This window comes from Camellia sinensis, chromosome 4, assembly GCF_055761805.1.
Source record: "Camellia sinensis isolate YWXY chromosome 4, ASM5576180v1, whole genome shotgun sequence".
NCBI classification, from domain to species: domain Eukaryota; kingdom Viridiplantae; phylum Streptophyta; class Magnoliopsida; order Ericales; family Theaceae; genus Camellia; species Camellia sinensis.
Genome location: NC_138964.1, coordinates 221,573,272 through 221,593,545, shown reverse-complemented (window position 1 = coordinate 221,593,545; position 20,274 = coordinate 221,573,272). Strand labels below are relative to the sequence as shown.

General features: G+C 37.6%; 2 protein-coding genes across 2 annotated transcripts; one reads left to right on the top strand and one right to left on the bottom strand.

Moving 5' to 3' along the window:
- The first annotated feature begins 12,056 nt into the window (after positions 1-12,056).
- Positions 12,057-15,388, top strand: LOC114302276 (Ribosomal protein L13 family protein). The gene is made up of 5 exons (XM_028247278.2): positions 12,057-12,300; positions 13,378-13,449; positions 13,702-13,868; positions 14,194-14,305; positions 14,875-15,388. The coding sequence occupies exons 1-5, from the start codon at positions 12,262-12,264 to the stop codon at positions 15,097-15,099; spliced, it is 615 nt and encodes a 204-aa protein (XP_028103079.1). The 5' UTR covers positions 12,057-12,261; the 3' UTR covers positions 15,100-15,388.
- Positions 15,389-15,791: 403 nt separating this feature from the next.
- On the bottom strand, positions 15,792-18,789 carry LOC114302275 (uncharacterized). The gene is made up of 4 exons (XM_028247277.2): positions 18,463-18,789; positions 17,537-17,680; positions 17,161-17,366; positions 15,792-16,201 (listed from the first exon to the last, which is right to left on the bottom strand). The coding sequence occupies exons 1-4, from the start codon at positions 18,708-18,710 to the stop codon at positions 16,035-16,037; spliced, it is 765 nt and encodes a 254-aa protein (XP_028103078.2). The 5' UTR covers positions 18,711-18,789; the 3' UTR covers positions 15,792-16,034.
- Positions 18,790-20,274: the final 1,485 nt, after the last annotated feature.

The following is a 20,274-nucleotide window of genomic DNA, read 5'->3' as shown; positions in this document are numbered from 1 at the left end:
ATATTTTTAGTCTGTAAGTGTAGCATTGTTCATATTTCAAAGTCTTTTAATATATTTTTTTAGTAGATTTGTGTCATTTTAAAAAGATCCAAAGAAATTTTGTTCTAATTTTTGTTCATCATTGGTTTGTCAGATACATTAAAGTAATTAATTATTTGAAAATTAGTTTAAAGTGCCTCTTCCATTTTTAATAATGGAACAGATCCACAATTTTATTTTGTGATGCCTAAAGTCCCTCAATATTACACTCATATATCACAGAGAAATTTGACTCTATCAAATCAAAACTCATTTCTCTCTTTCTATCAACTTCTCCATTCTCAGACCTCTCTGATTCTGTCAAGAAATCCAATCAAAAATTAAATCAAAGTGCTCCACATGAATGGCTCGTCGATTCGCATCCATCCTCAAACAACTCCGCACTTGATCACCATCATGATTCGTAACGTACATGCCCCAACCCAGAGATGGCGCTTCGAGAGCCATCACTCTAATTTTCGGCAACGGAATTGGACCTCTGGTCACCAGTGCCGTCGAGTAGGTCATGGAGGCAATGCATGCGCCGGTGTACTTCGATCGCTACCAAGTCCGAAGCGACATGAAGAACGCGTCTCTGGAGGTGATTGAATCGATCCACAAGAACAAGGTGTACTTGAAAGGAGGTTTAGGGTTTTTGAATTTAACCGATCGATCATTAGCTCTTGGTCATTCTTTCCTCACCTTGATTACTTGATTGGATCTATAACCATGCCCGCCAAAAAGGCTCCTTCTTTGTCGTTGGCAATGCCTTTGGTGTACCAGTAGCCATCGTCGGGGCTGGTGGTCTAGCAGGTGGTGTTTCCTTAGAAACGGCTGTCTTCAGTGGTGGATGATTCATATTTTATGAGGAATTGGAGAAGGAGAAGCAGAGGCAGATGATTGAATTGTAGAAGTAGATGATGCAATTCGCTAAAGATTTTGAGGTTAAGAGGATGCAGCTGTTCAAGGATACTCAGGTTCAGCTTGAGAAGATCAAGCAAGCTAAGTGGTTGGATTCGAATGGTGACAGAAAATGAAATTTCTGAGTTGTGAATTTCTCTGGGTTAAGTGATTTAAAGAGGGGGAATTTCTCTAATTTGAGTGAATATGTGACACCCCTGTTCCGTAGTATGTTAATTGGTCTTTAACATGATGTGATTATGTATTTTGATATGATTTTGTGTTCCACTATGTGAAAATATGTGGTTTGAAATTTTATCTGTTCATCGTAGGAATATCTGTTTGAGTAGTCTGCTTTGGAAATTTAATTGAGGGCCTTATCGGCCACGGAACCCGAAATTGATTACGCCGTTGTGGTTGGCATAGTTTTTAGGGCCTACGGTGGAATTTAATTGAAATTTGATTCTGGTCAATTTAAACTGATTAAATTGATAAATTAAGTACCCCATTATTTTATATTAAAATATTTGTTAGTGGAGCTTGTTGTATATTTGTATTGCACTCTCCTTTAGCTCTCTTAAAACTCAAAATCTGAGTTAGACAATTGAGAGTGAGAGAGAGGCCGGCCATGGAGAGAAAAAGGGAGAGATTTGTGTAATTTGGGCTCAAGACTTGGGAATTTGAAGATCTAGCTCAAGATTTGGCTAGAGCTTGAGTGTTGAAGCTCTTAGGTAAGTGAATTCATGGACTCTTACTTGTAATTTGTAAGTTCAAGGGTTGTTTGTGATCAAGAGCATGTAATGAGTTGATTTTTGTTGAGTTTGAAGTCTTAGAACTCATGCATGTAAGAAATTACTTTGAATTTGCATGTTTGAGCTTGAAACACATGATTCATGTAGAGTTTTGGTTAAAGCTCATGTTGTAATCACCATTTGTACCATCTAAGTTGAGAATGATGAGCATCTCCCACATGCATGTACAAATCATGGGAGTATAAGTCTTGAATGTTTGAATTTGAGCATGTTGATGATGGGTTTGAGATGTTTTGGGACATGCATGTAGATAATTCATGTAATTGAGCTTTCCTAATGTTGTAATCTTGCATTAGTAGCATGTTAGCATGTGTAAAGGTGTAATTTGAACCATTGCATGCAAGAAATGTAGATGGAAAACCGATTTGGAGCTCAAGAACACGATCTGGGAAAACCCAGATTTTTGAGGTCCGCTCGAGCGGGGTAATGGCCGCTCGAGCGTGAAAATCGTGCTCCCAGCATTTTTGCAGAGTTGGATGTCCGCTCGAGCGGGACACTTCACGCTCGAGCGTGGATTTTTGTAGACAGGCCTTCAGCTCGAGCGCTCTATTCCACGCTCGAGCGCATCTTTCGTGCAACCAGTACTTTTGCAGGCCTTAAGGGTCCGCTCGAGCGGATAAGTTTACGCTCGAGCGGGGACCCTGTTTCCTGAAATTTTGTTCATGCATTCTGTGATTCGTTTTCCGTTCTCTTTCACTTGTAAGCACTCTTAGGCATATGTTAAGCATTGTAAATGAGTTAATGAGATAAGAACAAAGCCTAAAGAGGAATATGTGAATTAAAGAACGGATTGAACTGTTAGTGACCTTTTTGTATTCATGAAATGTGTAGGGTCAAGCTCCAGGGCGCATCCACAAGCCGATCACTGTGAGTAATATCAATATTTGAAAACTTGTCAATGTCCAATTGTTATTCCCCTATAAATATTATGAGTTGTTAATTGGGATTGTGGACAAAAGTCTGACAAGAATAAATGAATGAGTGGGCCAAAGGCCGTTTGACATGAATGAGTGGGCCAAAGGCCGTTTTGACATGAATGAATGGGCCAAAGGCCGTTTTGACATGAATGAATGGGCCAAAGGCCGTTTGACATGAATGAATGGGCCAAAGGCCGTTTGACATGAATGAATGGGCCAAAGGCCGTTTGACATGAATGAATGGGCCAAAGGCCGTTTTGACATGAATGAATGGGCCAAAGGCCGTTTTGACATGAATGAATGGGCCAAAGGCCGTTTTGACATGAATGAATGGGCCAAAGGCCGTTTGACATGAATGAATGGGCCAAAGGCCGTTTGACATGAATGAATGGGCCAAAGGCCGTTTTGACAAGAATGAATGGGCCAAAGGCCGTTTTGCCATGAATGGAAACCCGGATGGGCCAAAGGCCAGAATGTTTGGAACTACAGTTACTTGACTTGCATTTCGTATAGTTATATATATATATATTTTGTTGTTAAACAGAAGTATGAATTGGGCCCAAGGCCGTTTGGAGCATGTTGTTCTACATATTGTTATGTAACTGTTATATTTGATATTATTCACTGGGCTATCGCTCACGCTCATTCATGTATTTGTAGGTGAGCCAAGGGAAGTCCAAACCCAGCCCCAGTGAAGTCTGCTAGGAACAACAGGAGTTTTGGGAGAGTCAGCCTTGTGCCTCGCGCATGAGACCATCCTTGCCCTTTTACTATGTACCTATGTTTTGTCTTGTTGGCAAGGACCTAGTGCATGTCTGTACATAGTCTGTTATAGGTTGACTCGTTTTGGACGATCCTGTCTGTAATGAATTTTGTGAAACTGTACTTTTGATGTGAGTTATTAACGTATCTGAGTATGGTTTGTTTGATGTGCATATAAGCACGGCTCTATGGACAAAGTTTTTAATTTTGCTTCCGTTTGGCCCCCATTAACTCTGTTAAAATACGTTTAGAACAGTTTGAGGCCGTAGGTAATCTCATGATTACTGGCCGGTTACGTCCTTAACCCACGAGGGCGGGTTCGGGTCGTGACAGAGTGGTATCAGAGCACGAGTTAATAACTCACACACTTGTCCAAAAAGAGCAATAAGCGTCTAGATAAGATCTAGGATGCATTCATGGGATAAATACGAGTTTGGAAGCATTGATTATATGCTTAAATGTTTTGTTATGAATAATTATATGTGTAAGTTGTGAACTACTTGCATTACGAATTATCTGGAAATATGTGCTCCTTAGTGTATGTGTACTTGTGTACCTTTGGTATGGAATATAATGCAAGTTTAATCAGATGGTGAGAACCAGAGGTGATGAGTTAGAGGAATCCTCTACTGCCAGACTAGACAGAATGGAAAGACTGATTCAGGAAATGGCAGAAACTTTGAGACAGCAACAGGAGTGGCAACAACAGTGGCAGCAACAGTGGCAGCAACCACACCCGCCACCTCCACCTCCGGCACCACCCGTGCCAGATAATCAAAATGATGATCGGATAATTGCTCTCACCAAGGAGTTCAAGAAAATGAAACCACCACAGTTTCATGGTGGACTGGATCCTTTGAAAGCGGAAGCTTGGGTTCTTGGGATCGAAAAACTGTTTGAAGTATTTCCGTGCTCGGATACACAGAAAGTGCTTCTAGCTACTTTTATGCTAGAAGACGAAACGAGAAGATGGTGGATGTTGATGCAAGAAAACCACAGGGATGTTGACTGGGTGAAATTTTTGGAAATCTTCTATGACAAGTACTTCCCGCAGTGTGTCCGGGACAGGAAAGTGGCAGAGTTCATGGAACTCAAACAAGACAGCATGACTGTAGCTGAGTATGAGGCCAAATTTACTGAGTTGGCCAGGTTTGCACCACACGTGATTGACACTGATTATAAGAAGGCAAGGCATTTTGAAGGTGGGCTCCGAAGTGACATCCTAGAGCGAGTGAATGTCCTGAAATTGGAGACCTACATTGGGGTGCTTGACCGGGCCATTATATCAGAGGCTAACATAGCTAGACAAGCTAAGCCAACAACCGAATGGAAAGGCAACAAAAGACAAGGCTTCTTTTCGAAGAAGAAATTTTTGAAAAAGCAAAACACGGGCTCCTCAACTACTTCCGGTTCTTCCCGAGACACAGCTCCCATGTGCAACACTTGTGGCAAAAAGCAGCGTGGAGTCTGTTACTGTACATCAGGAGCCTGTTTTAAGTGTGGGAAACAAGGGCATATAGCCCGAGATTGTAATCAGAATAGTGGGAAGATAGCTGCTAGCTCCACTGCATCGATCCCGAAACCGGGAAACACTTTGAGATCTGCTACTACTGGGGATACAGTGAGACAAGGGAGAGTCTTTGCACTCGTTCCGGGTGATACACGGAATGCCAATGCCGTTGTCTCAGGTACTATCTCGATATGTAATCAGGATGCTTTTGTGTTAATTGATTCTGGATCAACGCATTCATTTGTGACATATGCATTTGCATCTAGACTGAAAAGACCCCTAGAATTGTTGCCATCTTTGTTATGTGTGTCTGCTCCATCGGGGGAATCTGTGTTATGTGACTATATATATCGGTTTTGTGACATGCATATTGAGGATGCTACCCTATATGTAGATTTGTTGCCCTTAAACTTTAGACACTTCGATGTAATTTTGGGCATGGATTGGTTGACCAAATATTGTGCTACTATAGATTGTGTGACAAAGAGGGTTGTGTTTAAACCACCAGAACAGAAAGAAATTGTGTTTGTGGGAAATGGGGTAGTACCTCCACCATATTTGATATCTGCAATGAAAGCATGTAAATTGATCAGGAAGGGATGCCAGGGTTATTTGTGTTATGTATTGACTGAACAATCCGTGAATGTTGAATTGAATGATATTCCCATTGTTAGAGAATTCCCAGATGTGTTTCCAAATGAATTACCAGGGGAATTGGTAGACAGGGAGATAGAGTTTACTATTGAAACTGTGCCAGGCACCCAGCCTATTTCTAAAACTCCCTACAGGATGGCTACAGCCGAAATGAAAGAATTAAAAGAACAGTTGCAAGACCTTCTTGATAAAGGGTTTATCCGGCCCAGTACTTCGCCTTGGGGCGCACCAGTGTTATTTGTAAAGAAAAAGGATGGTACCTTACGCCTGTGCATTGATTACCGGGAATTGAACAAGGTAACGATAAAGAACAAATATCCCTTACCCCGTATCGATGACTTATTTGATCAGTTGTAGGGATCACGGGTGTTTTCTAAGATTGATTTGAGATCTGGGTATCATCAGCTGAAGGTTAAAGCAGAGGATGTTGAGAAAACCGCATTCAGAACAAGGTATGGTCATTTTGAATTCCTTGTTATGCCATTTGGAGTGACTAATGCTCCAGCAGCGTTTATGGACCTAATGAATAGAATTTTTAAAACCTACCTTGATGAGTTTGTTGTAGTCTTCATCGATGATATTTTGATTTACTCTAAAGATAAGCTCGAACATGAACATCATTTGAGGATTGTTTTACAAATACTTCGGGAAAGAAAACTATTTGCTAAGTTAAAGAAATGTGAGTTTTGGTTGGATGAGGTTATTTTCTTAGGGCATGTGGTCAACAAGGAAGGAATTTCGGTGGACCCGCAGAAAATAGAAGCAATTGTGAATTGGCCTACACCAACTAATGTGACAGAAGTTCGCAGTTTCATGGGCTTAGCTGGGTACTACAGAAGGTTTGTAAAGGACTTTTCGAAATTAGCTGTGCCTCTTACCCAATTGACACGTAAAGGACAACCATTTGAGTGGAATAGTGAAAGAGAATCAGCCTTTCATGAATTGAAGACAAGATTGACCACTGCACCAATTTTGACACTACCTTCAGGTACGGAAAATTTTGTGATTTTCAGTGACGCATCTTATAAGGGTTTGGGTTGTGTGTTAATGCAGAACGGAAAGGTTATTGCTTACGCCTCCCGACAGTTGAGGCCACATGAGAAGAATTATCCAACACATGACCTAGAATTGGCCGCAGTTGTTTTTGCTTTGAAAATCTGGCGGCATTATTTGTATGGGGCAAAGTGTGAAGTCTACACAGATCATAAAAGCCTAAAATACTTCTTCACGCAGAAGGAGTTGAATATGCGTCAGAGAAGATGGCTAGAACTGATAAAAGACTACGACCTAGAGATTCAGTACCATCCCGGGAAAGCTAATACAGTGGCTGATGCCTTGAGCAGAAAATCAGCAGGGAGTATGGCTTGTTTGCTTACTGAACAAAGGGAGATTTTGCGAGACTTTGAAAAGTCTGAGATTGAAGTGGTGGTATGTGAACAGGGCGGATTGATAGCCGCTATTACCGCCGAGCCGGCAATTGTTGATGAGATCAAGCAGAAACAGAAAGAATATGAGTTCCTTAGAAAGGTAATTGATGAATTTGAAGTAAGCCCAAAAACAGAGTTCAGTGTTGGGAATGGAATGTTGAAATTTCGAAACCGAATATGTGTCCCAGATATTCCAGAGTTAAGGAAGAGGGTTTTAGATGAAGCCCACAGATCTGTATTTGCTATGCATCCGGGTAATAATAAAATGTATCAGGATTTGAAACAAACCTACTGGTGGCCTAAAATGAAGAAAGAGATTGCAGAGTATGTGTCCAAGTGCCTCCAGTGTCAGCAAGTTAAGGCTGAACATCAGAAACCAGGCGGTCTACTTCAACCTCTCCCTATTCCTGAGTGGAAGTGGGAACATGTGACTATGGATTTCGTTGTTGGCCTACCTCGGACCTCTCGAGGTATGGATTCTGTTTGGGTTGTAGTTGATAGACTGACTAAATCTGCACATTTTCTGCCTGTCAAAACTACATTTACTGCTTATAGGTTGGCTACTATTTATGTTGATGAAATTGTCCGTTTACATGGAGTTCCGGTATCCATTGTGTCGGATAGAGATCCGAAATTTGTATCTAGATTGTGGAAGAGTTTGCAGGAAGCTATGGGAACAGAACTAAGGTTCAGCACTGCATTCCACCCACAGACAGATGGGCAGTCAGAACGAACAATACAGACTTTGGAAGATATGCTTCGCATGTGTGCTTTGGATTTTCAGGGGAGTTGGGAAGACTACTTGCCACTTGCAGAATTTGCCTATAATAATAGCTTCCACTCCAGCATCGGTATGGCACCATACGAGGCTTTGTATGGTAGGAGGTGTAGATCACCTATTTGTTGGACAGAGGTCGGGGACAGAGCTTTGCTCGGGCCTGAAATTGTACAAGACACCTCTGAAAAGATCAAAACTATTCGGCAAAGGCTCAAAACAGCTCAAGACCGACAGAAAAGTTATGCAGACGTCCGGAGAAGACCTCTTGAGTATGAGGTCGGCGACCATGTGTTCATCCGTGTTTCTCCAATGAAAGGCCAAGTTAGGTTTGGGAAAAAGGGCAAGTTGACGCCCCGTTATATTGGGCCGTTTCAAATTTTGGAGAAACTTGGTCCAGTTGCTTATAGAGTTGCTTTGCCACCGGGATTTGAGCAAATCCACAATGTGTTTCATGTGTCAATGTTGAGGGGTTACCTCCGAGACCCGTTGCATGTGATTGATTATCACTGGATTGCTATTGATGAAAATATGGAATATGCTGAATGGCCGGAAAAAATTGTTGACTGACAAGTGAAAGAATTGAGAAACAAATCCATTCCAATGGTGAAAGTGGAATGGAAGGAACACTATGGGACGGATGCTACATGGGAAAAAGAGGAGGAAATGCGTCTACGCTATCCACATTTGTTTCCCGACGAAGGTAAGTTAAGTTTGGAGGACCAAACTTCCTAAAGGGGGGAAGACTGTGACACCCCTGTTCCGTAGTATGTTAATTGGTCTTTAACATGATGTGATTATGTATTTTGATATGATTTTGTGTTCCACTATGTGAAAATATGTGGTTTGAAATTTTATCTGTTCATCGTAGGAATATCTGTTTGAGTAGTCTGCTTTGGAAATTTAATTGAGGGCCTTATCGGCCACGGAACCCGAAATTGATTACGCCGTTGTGGTTGGCATAATTTTTAGGGCCTACGGTGGAATTTAATTGAAATTTGATTCTGGTCAATTTAAACTGATTAAATTGATAAATTAAGTACCCCATTATTTTATATTAAAATATTTGTTAGTGGAGCTTGTTGTATATTTGTATTGCACTCTCCTTTAGCTCTCTTAAAACTCAAAATCTGAGTTAGACAATTGAGAGTGAGAGAGAGGCCGGCCATGGAGAGAAAAAGGGAGAGATTTGTGTAATTTGGGCTCAAGACTTGGGAATTTGAAGATCTAGCTCAAGATTTGGCTAGAGCTTGAGTGTTGAAGCTCTTAGGTAAGTGAATTCATGGACTCTTACTTGTAATTTGTAAGTTCAAGGGTTGTTTGTGATCAAGAGCATGTAATGAGTTGATTTTTGTTGAGTTTGAAGTCTTAGAACTCATGCATGTAAGAAATTACTTTGAATTTGCATGTTTGAGCTTGAAACACATGATTCATGTAGAGTTTTGGTTAAAGCTCATGTTGTAATCACCATTTGTACCATCTAAGTTGAGAATGATGAGCATCTCCCACATGCATGTACAAATCATGGGAGTATAAGTCTTGAATGTTTGAATTTGAGCATGTTGATGATGGGTTTGAGATGTTTTGGGACATGCATGTAGATAATTCATGTAATTGAGCTTTCCTAATGTTGTAATCTTGCATTAGTAGCATGTTAGCATGTGTAAAGGTGTAATTTGAACCATTGCATGCAAGAAATGTAGATGGAAAACCGATTTGGAGCTCAAGAACACGATCTGGGAAAACCCAGATTTTTGAGGTCCGCTCGAGCGGGGTAATGGCCTCTCGAGCGTGAAAATCGTGCTCCCAGCATTTTTGCAGAGTTGGATGTCCGCTCGAGCGGGACACTTCACGCTCGAGCGTGGATTTTTGTAGACAGGCCTTCAGCTCGAGCGCTCTATTCCACGCTCGAGCGCTCTATTCCACGCTCGAGCGCATCTTTCGTGCAACCAGTACTTTTGCAGGCCTTAAGGGTCCGCTCGAGCGGATAAGTTTACGCTCGAGCGGGAACCCTGTTTCCTGAAATTTTGTTCATGCATTCTGTGATTCGTTTTCCGTTCTCTTTCACTTGTAAGCACTCTTAGGCATATGTTAAGCATTGTAAATGAGTTAATGAGATAAGAACAAAGCCTAAAGAGGAATATGTGAATTAAAGAACGGATTGAACTGTTAGTGACCTTTTTGTATTCATGAAATGTGTAGGGTCAAGCTCCAGGGCGCATCCACAAGCCGATCACTGTGAGTAATATCAATATTTGAAAACTTGTCAATGTCCAATTGTTATTCCCCTATAAATATTATGAGTTGTTAATTGGGATTGTGGACAAAAGTCTGACAAGAATAAATGAATGAGTGGGCCAAAGGCCGTTTGACATGAATGAGTGGGCCAAAGGCCGTTTTGACATGAATGAATGGGCCAAAGGCCGTTTGACATGAATGAATGGGCCAAAGGCCGTTTGACATGAATGAATGGGCCAAAGGCCGTTTGACATGAATGAATGGGCCAAAGGCCGTTTTGACATGAATGAATGGGCCAAAGGCCGTTTGACATGAATGAATGGGCCAAAGGCCGTTTTGACATGAATGAATGGGCCAAAGGCCGTTTGACATGAATGAATGGGCCAAAGGCCGTTTTGACATGAATGAATGGGCCAAAGGCCGTTTTGACATGAATGAATGGGCCAAAGGCCGTTTGACATGAATGAATGGGCCAAAGGCCGTTTGACATGAATGAATGGGCCAAAGGCCGTTTTGACAAGAATGAATGGGCCAAAGGCCGTTTTGCCATGAATGGAAACCCGGATGGGCCAAAGGCCAGAATGTTTGGAACTACAGTTACTTGACTTGCATTTCGTATAGTTATATATATATATATATTTTGTTGTTAAACAGAAGTATGAATTGGGCCCAAGGCCGTTTGGAGCATGTTGTTCTACATATTGTTATGTAACTGTTATATTTGATATTATTCACTGGGCTATCGCTCACGCTCATTCATGTATTTGTAGGTGAGCCAAGGGAAGTCCAAACCCAGCCCCAGTGAAGTCTGCTAGGAACAACAGGAGTTTTGGGAGAGTCAGCCTTGTGCCTCGCGCATGAGACCATCCTTGCCCTTTTACTATGTACCTATGTTTTGTCTTGTTGGCAAGGACCTAGTGCATGTCTGTACATAGTCTGTTATAGGTTGACTCGTTTTGGACGATCCTGTCTGTAATAAATTTTGTGAAACTGTACTTTTGATGTGAGTTATTAACGTATCTGAGTATGGTTTGTTTGATGTGCATATAAGCACGGCTCTATGGACAAAGTTTTTAATTTTGCTTCCGTTTGGCCCCCATTAACTCTGTTAAAATACGTTTAGAACAGTTTGAGGCCGTAGGTAATCTCATGATTACTGGCCGGTTACGTCCTTAACCCACGGGGGCGGGTTCGGGTCGTGACAGAATATCTCTGGGTTGGTGAGAGAAAATTCTCTGGTTTTGAGAAAATTTTTCTGAGTTGAAGTGAGTCCAGAGAAATTCTCAACTCAGAGAAATTATCAACTCAGAAAAATTTCAAAAGAACTGAATTTTGTTTCTTGGTTGTACTCAGTGCAATAATTTTGTGTATGCTTTGTCTGGTGTGCACATTTCTTGAAGTGAGTCTAGAAAAATTCTTCCCTTATAAGAATTTCTCTGTGAAATTCTCTGGATTTCTCTGGTAATAAATTGTTGTTTTGCCCTTTTTTTTTTTTAAGTTAAAAACCATAGCTATTAGTTATTTACATAATTTGGAAATTTCTCTGGAAAGAAACAGAGAATTTCTTTGGGTTGGAGAGAATTTCTTTGGTTTAGAATTTATCTAGTTCAGAATTTTTCTGCGAAGTCCAGAGAAATTCTCTGGATGAAATTGAGGAATCTTAGACATTATGAAAATATTAGATACCCTTTATGCTATAAAATCTTAATATCAAGGATCCTAAAAAAAAATCCCTTAATTATTTAATATTTTTATCTTTATTTTGAAAATCATAAAAGGAAATAAACTTGAGGGTGTAAGTCATTAATTATTCAATATTTTTATCTTTATTTTGAAAATTATAAATTTGAGAGTGTTTAGGAAGAGGATTGGATTAAAATAACCTATTAAAAGATAAAATAAGTTAAAAGATTCAATAAGGTAAAATATCACATTTAATATATAATTTTTTTTTATTTTTTTACACCAATCTAATTACCAATAAAAAAAAATTCAACTATTTACTTAAGCGCAATCATTTTAATCAAATTTAAAAAAAAAAAAAAAAAATCAAATAGGCTACTTCGTTGGTGCGTGTACTTGGAAAAATTGTGTGCGCAACTAGAAGGTAATGACCCAAAGACTCACTCTCTAGGGTTTTACAAATCGAAGTCACTTCTTCATTCCCAAATCATCATCTTGCGATATCTGTTGATTCGCTATTTCCCTAAATGATCGTAGCTTTCGGGGAGAGCGGATCCAGGAAGCTATGACGACCGCAGCTCAGTCTTTCAATGGCAACTTGAAGGCAAGCTTCTCTACTTCTTCATTTTTTTTTATTCGATCTTTATTCGTTACCGTTGTTCTTGTTTGGCTGCTGAGAAAGCAAAGGAAGATAAATGTATAGAAAGAAAAGGAAACTGAAATTGCCAAGCTTTTCTAGCCAAATTGTGAATTTTTTGTCATTCTTTGATAAAAGAAATAATTTTGTCTACAATTGAGAATGCATACCAGATGTTTGTGGAAAGTACCGAGTGACTCATGTAATGCTATATTATAATGAAATGATTGAGTTTTGTTGTTCTATTTCACAGTGGATATGCTCTGATTCTTGGATTTGTTTAATGAGTTAATTTCGAATTTGAGAAATAATCAACTATTCTTTTTCATGTCTAAAACAATTTTAAACATACTCAGCATGATAAGTGCCTAGCTTTTCAAACATTCAGGATTTTCTTTTCTGCGTGCTTTACTAACCTTGAAGTTAGCTTCTAAGCTGTCCTGAACTCCAAAGACATAGTCATCATTTTCTTCTCTTGCATTTATGTTTTCAAGCATTGATGCGTTGCAATGTGTTATTCACAGTGTCTTGAGATGCCCAACTGGTGGTTCTATTATGAAATACAAAAATAGCCCAAAATTTACGACATATTGCTTTATATTGAATTTTCTCGTAGTAGCTATCTTATAGAAAATTGAGGGGTCACTTGTCATAGGAACTCCACCATGCCAGGCAAGAAAGTTGTCTGTTTTTAACGAACTATGCTCTGTTTTGTTCACGAAACAAATGGCATACCACGGAACTCATCCTTTTCAAGATCAACATTGTAAATTTTCCACAAATATTCTGTGAGATTGAAGTTTAGACATTGAAAGCTTAAATTTTTGGGTGCTTATAAATATATAAACTCCAATTCCTGTTGATTGACAGGCGACAATTTCTCTCTGTCCATGCCATGTGGATGCCACATGAAGTAGTTTTAAATTCTAATATTTTCATATAATATGATGAATGGTGCGTGTTCCTATTACCTAAGGTCATTAAGTTTGTTTTTGAACTTAATGCATATTATGACAAATATTTATACATATTATCTTCACGCAGAAAGCTCTTGCTGGCCTGAGACGTATCAATTTGGATGGTTTGAGGTGGAGAGTATTTGATGCCAAAGGACAGGTTGGAACTATCTCCCCCACCCCCGTGTTCCTTTTGTTGTTGTTGTTGTGTGTCTTTAAGATTGTGTATTTCTACAAAGTTTGGGAAAAGATTTTGAAGGATGGGTTGAATCATTCAAGTGTTTTGACAAAAAACTTGGTGATGGAAATATGTGATACAAACTGTCCCATCTATGTGGAAGCACAGATGTTTGCTACCAACTTTATTTTCTTTTAAGTTGTGATTAAATAATAAATGTCACTTGTCATATAGGTCCTTGGGAGGTTAGCATCTCAAATATCTACTGTGATTCAAGGCAAGGATAAACCAACATATGCACCTAATCGTGATGATGGGGATATGTGCATTGTGCTCAATGCGAAGGATATTTGTGTCACAGGAAGGAAACTTACGGACAAGTTTTATCGCTGGCATACTGGGCAAGTAACCAATTTTCTAGTGCTAACTTCTTATAGCATGAAAATGAAATATTTCTGTTTGGTTTTCTTACCCCATTCAAATTTATAATAAAAATGTGTTAAGAATCATAAGACTATTTTGGTGCGGTGGAAATCTGTTATGACTTTCTTTTAGCAAGTTCTAATATATAGATTGATTTAAAACACGGACTAGTCAAATGCTGAAAAAACATTAGTAGATGACTGTCATAGTATGACATCATTTATGCAGTTAACCAAATGCCCCGACTTTTTGTATTTTTTGTGTAGAATTTCTGTCTTAAAAATGAACTATTTTGGCTCATAGGTACATTGGCCACCTCAAGGAAAGAAGTTTAAAAGATCAGCTGGCAAAGGATCCTACAGAAGTTATTCGCAAAGCTGTCCTACGCATGCTTCCAAGAAACAAATTGCGTGATGTAAGTGCTATCGCAACCTCTTTCCCTGTTACAAGAGCTAATTAAAGCCATTTGAAATTTCGGATTTAGTTTTTCTTTCAACTAATTGGATTTTGTTTTGTTACTTTCTTGACCTCTCAAACTGCCTTTATAGAATAGCATCATGTGTTCATAATTTATAATGAAAGGCAATTAAAAACCCCAAAATAAAAGAAGGAAAATGATAATTTGTGATTTACTATTAATATTCTGTATGGCAAATGTGAAATGTGTGACACACATTTGAATTAGTATATAACTAGCAGTACTTTGATGTGATGATTGGTTTGATGCCAAAAAAGAATTATTTACTTCTAAAAGCCTTATAAGAGGAATTATGATCTCATGCATTTCCAACTCAGTATAGAAAAAATGTTCACACTATAGTAGACTACACTAAAACTTTAGTGATCTTGGGAGGATGCTGGATATGTAGTGAAGCATAGTGAAGGTACTTTGCAATTGGTTACTGCAAATTATGATTTGTTGAATGTTAAGGGGAGGAGGCTCCTGAAACAGACCTAATTGGAAGTTCTTATATCATTATGCAGGATAGAGATCGAAAGCTGAGAATATTTGCTGGCAATGAGCACCCATTCGGTGACAGGCCTATTGAACCATATGTGATGCCTCCTCGACAAGTACGGGAAATGCGTCCACGTGCGAGACGAGCCATGATTCGAGCTCAGAAGAAGGCTGAGCTACAAAAACAGGGTGGTGCAGACACTAGAAAAGGCAAAAAGAAGGAAGAGGATACATTAGAAATAAAGGCATGAAGAGTGTAGATTTAAGAGCTGAAGCTTGGTTATCTGTCCTGTAACTCAGAAGGGTTATGTTGCCGTGGAAGTCAGTCAAGCCTGGCACTGGAATTTTTCTCATGTTATCTAGATTTTGTGTGGTTTTTCATCTTCTGCCTTTGTAGCGAGTCAAATTGGGCCGAGTTGGCCATGATGCCATGAATGTAGACAGCTATGTCTTAAGTTAGTTTACATTGCTTTCAACTTTTGACGTAGTATGATCAAATTTTAAATAATTTGAAGGGGAGAACTTTTCATTGCCATCAAATTATTAGAAGAGTATGAAATATCTATACCTTAAAATGGTGATTTTTCTGAAAAAAGTATTGCCAAGAAGGTTTTTTTCTCTCTCTAACATGCTATCTTCTTATTTTTGTGCCGTGTTTGAATCTTGAATTTGTAAAGCAAAAAGAAAGAAAAATGGAAAATTGGAGGAAATTTTTTTTTGCACTGTATCATTTTTTCCCTCCCTTTAGTTTAAAAAAAAAACAAACAAAAACTATAAACATGGACAACTTAGGACTTAATTTGAAAGATGCAATGCCTTGCTTGTATACAGCATGCTACCAGGGTTCAGTGTCACTGTGACAATCCAGGCAGAAAGTATACAAGAAGCTGAACAATTCACATGAGCAAAACTAATAGATCTGAAATGAAAACTTGGCAAGCAGTTTGAGTAACAAAAAGGATACATTAAAACTCCAACCCTTTTACCCATTAAGTTCGGGGTTCATAACCACATCAAACCATATCTTAATTTAATATGTTAAAAAACAAATAAAGATGCAGAAGCAGCAATACAGTCTACAGACAGCATCTCTACTACTAGAAAACACAAAATCTATACTTTTTCCACTAAAAGAGAAAACAAAATGAAAAGAACAAGGATGAGATAGAAATAAAGACTTAGGACCCTAATCACTAGAAGATCCATCATCATCATCATCTTCATGATCTCTAACAACCTTCTCTATGAGCCTCTGCCGAACTCCTTTGAGGACAGCTTCTCTTGATGATGGTTCGCTTCCACTTTGCCCATCATTGAGAACAGGATCAGACTGGCAGAGAACCAAGGCAACACCTAGCAATTTGGAAAAAGTAACAGAGTTGTTAAATCCGAATACACCTAGGGGCTAGAAAACTTGAATAAGATATATGTCATTTCAGATCAGTTTCTACACTTACAGACAAAGCTCTTACATGACAAAACAGTGAATTCAACAAGGAATTTGTTAAATCAAAAACAACCCCAAGTATATGTAACTATAATAGTTCCAACACATGCTCAAGTGCAGAAGATAGAGGGTGAGCTCAGATGAATGGTGAATCTGGTGCCCATACGTGTATATCTGTGCAAGAGCCCTATATCCATGTGAGGTGTAACTTCCATCAATAGAGAAGAAGATGAAAAAGCACCTGCACCCATATAGCTCAAATAGATTTTTGGATTCACATGCACACTAGTGCATTTATGTTTGATCCTGTTGTTTTTCTGAAAGTTCACTTGATGCAAAATAAAACTCATCACAATTAATGATCCATTCTATAGTCCACAAAACGAAATATCCAAATAGCTATAAATTTATAATTAACCACTTCAAAATACTTAACATTGAAAAAAATCAACTATAAATTTCTTTGTTCACTTGATCCATACACTTGAAGCGCATTAGTCTGATTAGAAACCATACCTTCCCACAACAACTATAAATTGAAAATCATGTCAGACAAATATTTCATCTGCATTCATGTTTCTTATTAAAACAAATTAGAAAACGAAGAAAGAGGAACAAATTCACATGCTTATGCAATTTGGTCTGAAAGCATTTCAAAATTTCTTTTACTGTATAACAATTTTGGAATTCAGAATCTCGCTTTTGATGCCACGATATCTACATATAAGCTCATGATAACTACATACACTAACACAAAGATCTAAGAAATTCAGATTCTTAGAGAAACAGCACTTAATGGCACATTCCAAGGGGCATAGAAAGGATGATAAAAACTATTGAAATTGTTTTAGATATAATAAGATACCTTCAGGGGTACATCTGCGCCCAAAATTATGCAAGCCCACATAATTTGCCTTGACAGCACCATTATTGTACACCAAAAGAGTTGGAAGATTACAATCTGGATAGTTAGGAATGCAGTCAGTAGATATTATTTTAACAAATTTCGTTGCCGGGTATTTTGTTGCTAGCTGTTCCAAGCATTGAAGAAGAAGCCCACATTCTGGGTATCTATAAAAAACTTAAAACAGATATCAACACACACATGGATACGCATTTACAAAAGTATAAGAATCCAAAGGGGTATAATAAAAAGAATGGAGCTGTTTAAGAAGTAACAGTAATCAATTAGATAAGTAGTGCAACAATGGAACCATCAAATTTCCAGGAATAATTCTTACCCGTCCTTGTACAAAATGACGACGACCCAAACATCTGGTGGAGCCTGGGAAACCTCGCGTACAAAATCAGATCCAGAAATTGGAACCACTGATCCATACCTCCGAACCTTAGCTGCTTGTCTCAATTCTCCCAACCTCTTCTTCCTTTTAATACACACCATGCAATCAAATTAAGAAATATTCAATTAAAACATACATGTTAAGGCAATAAGAACATCTCCAATCCATCACCAATTCTTTCATCAATTTGATGAATAAAGAACAGTGAGCTCCAATCATTTCATCAAACTTGTATCAAATCAAGGAGAGGCAAAATTTTCACCAAATCAAGGATGAACTAAATCCTTCACCAAATTTTCAACAGTCATATTATTAGTCAAATTTGATGAAATTTTACAAAGAGTAAGGTTTGGAGATGATTTTCTTTTCATAAATAAATGATTAAAACAGGATAAATTTGGAACTTTTTAAAAAGATTTGATGAAAAAAAAAGTAAGGATTGTTGTGTTCCATCCCAGATCAAGCATATAACCAAAATTTCACTCAAATTGATGAAGAAGAAGAGTAAGGATTGGAGATGCTCTAATGTGATTTTTTTTTTTTTTTTTAAAAAAAGAAGAAGAAAAGTTAGGTCCAATTTATGTTGATGGCATATAGTTCATGGAACACTTGTCAGGAAATTAGGGCTCCAATTATCTTCAATGAACTGTTACCACGAAGTTCAGGACAATCCTTCAAGGGTTTTGATTAAGCTACCAGAAAAGGAAAAAAAAAACACCACCTTTTTTTTAAGGTAAAAAACCAAAATAAACAGCAAAAAGAAACTCAATTTAACTGAGCCAATAGCTGGGTTTTTTATTGGGTTTCCCTCGGATTCTTGGGAACCAAACGCATAATTAGGAGAATCAGAAGACGGAAAATGATACCTGTACTCTTGAAGGAAGCGATCGTCGTCGAGATCGGGATCGTCCTCGAGATCTTCGAGTTGTTCTTCGGTCCTATCATCGATCCAAGCTTCGTCTTTGTGTTTAGAGTCTTCGTCCTCGGCGGGCGTGAAGGATGGGGGCTTGAATGCAGGGGGCTTCGGAGGGAGGTTTCCCAATTTTCTCTGAATATCGTCCCATTGAGTCGAAACTCCTTCTACGTCCTTGTACACGAAGTGATAGTTCGCCATTTTTGAATCTCCGATCAATTCTCTCTGTGTCTCGTTCTGCTTCGATGAAGCTTTGGTATGTGATAACGAATTACGGACTTGCAGATAAGTGGGCCAAAGGCCTATAATTATTCGGTCCGTTTACGATTCTGATAAGTGGGCTATAGGCCCATAATTATTCGTCCCGTTTACGACCAGTTCTTGGTTCATAACCACGCCGCTCAAGGCATAGTGTTTTAACAGTGCAAGGATTCTCCACCCTTAAATAATTCTATCTCCTGTATTAATTCATTCATACTTATTAGATATGTCTTAAAATTTTTATATTTTAAAATTCTCATATAATTTAATAGTTATAAATGAATTGGATCAGGGGGGTAAAATTATTTAGGAATAGAAGATTTTTGTATGTTTTAACAAATTGCACGGGAAATATTATGGCGTGTATGTTATATGCACTCTATCATAAAATTTATAAATTCGTCATAAATTGATATAATTAAATCATAAATTTTTAGACATTTTGTTACGCTAATTTATGACAATATTATAATTTTTTTAATTGATATTATGAAATTTTATATAAATTTATATATTTTTGTGATAAGATGCATATAGTTTCCCTGCCTTTGATACTTGATTGGTTATGCTATAGCATATCCAATTATTTCATTAAATTCAATTTTAATAATAATAAAAAAGTGGCCCTCCCTCATTTCGTCAACTATATATCAAATTAAGAATGAATCAAATTTTTTAACAAAAATTATTTATTATAATCCTATGAAATTTAAAAAGAGATAGAATTTGAGATATTTATTTATTTATTTATTATTATTATTATCAAAAGAGTACTGCTTTTGAAATAGAAAATTTACATACGCTTCTATTTCAATTTAACGATGTGGCTTCCTTAGGTTGTCTTATTTTAAAATAAAAAACTCATTAAAATGACTTTTATTTTTTAAAATATTATTGTCACATTATGTTTGTGATAAATTTTATATAAATTTTTTATTTAGGGCAAATTACAGAAATGATCCCTATAGTTTACTCGTAGTTTCATTTTGGTCTTTGCACTTCTAAATGTATTAATTTTACCCCCGCAGTTTGGTTTTTAGCTTGAAATGGTTCAATAGTTAACAATCATTAGACTTTTGGACGGAAATTCCACACGTGCAAGGCACGCACGGGACTTGCACAGCCTCTATGTTTCATTATGTTTATCAATAAACAATTTTGACTTTCTTAACTATTTTTGCAATAATTCAATTTGTTCTCTAATATCATCACTCTAATTTAACTCATTTAATAGATATTTTATTTAATTATTATTATTTTTAAAATAAATTTATTTAAAATTTTAATTAAAAAAATAACATATATTTTTATTGATATTTTATTTATTTTATTTTTAAAAATAAATTTATTTAATTGTGTAAAAAATAAAATAAAATAAAATAAAATTTTATTTAATCTAGCTAACGATAATTAAAATATTAAAAATATGTTTAATATTGCTATTACTTAGCAAATAATTGAAAAATGGTAAAAATAGTCTTTTGCACATTTATCATTATCTAGT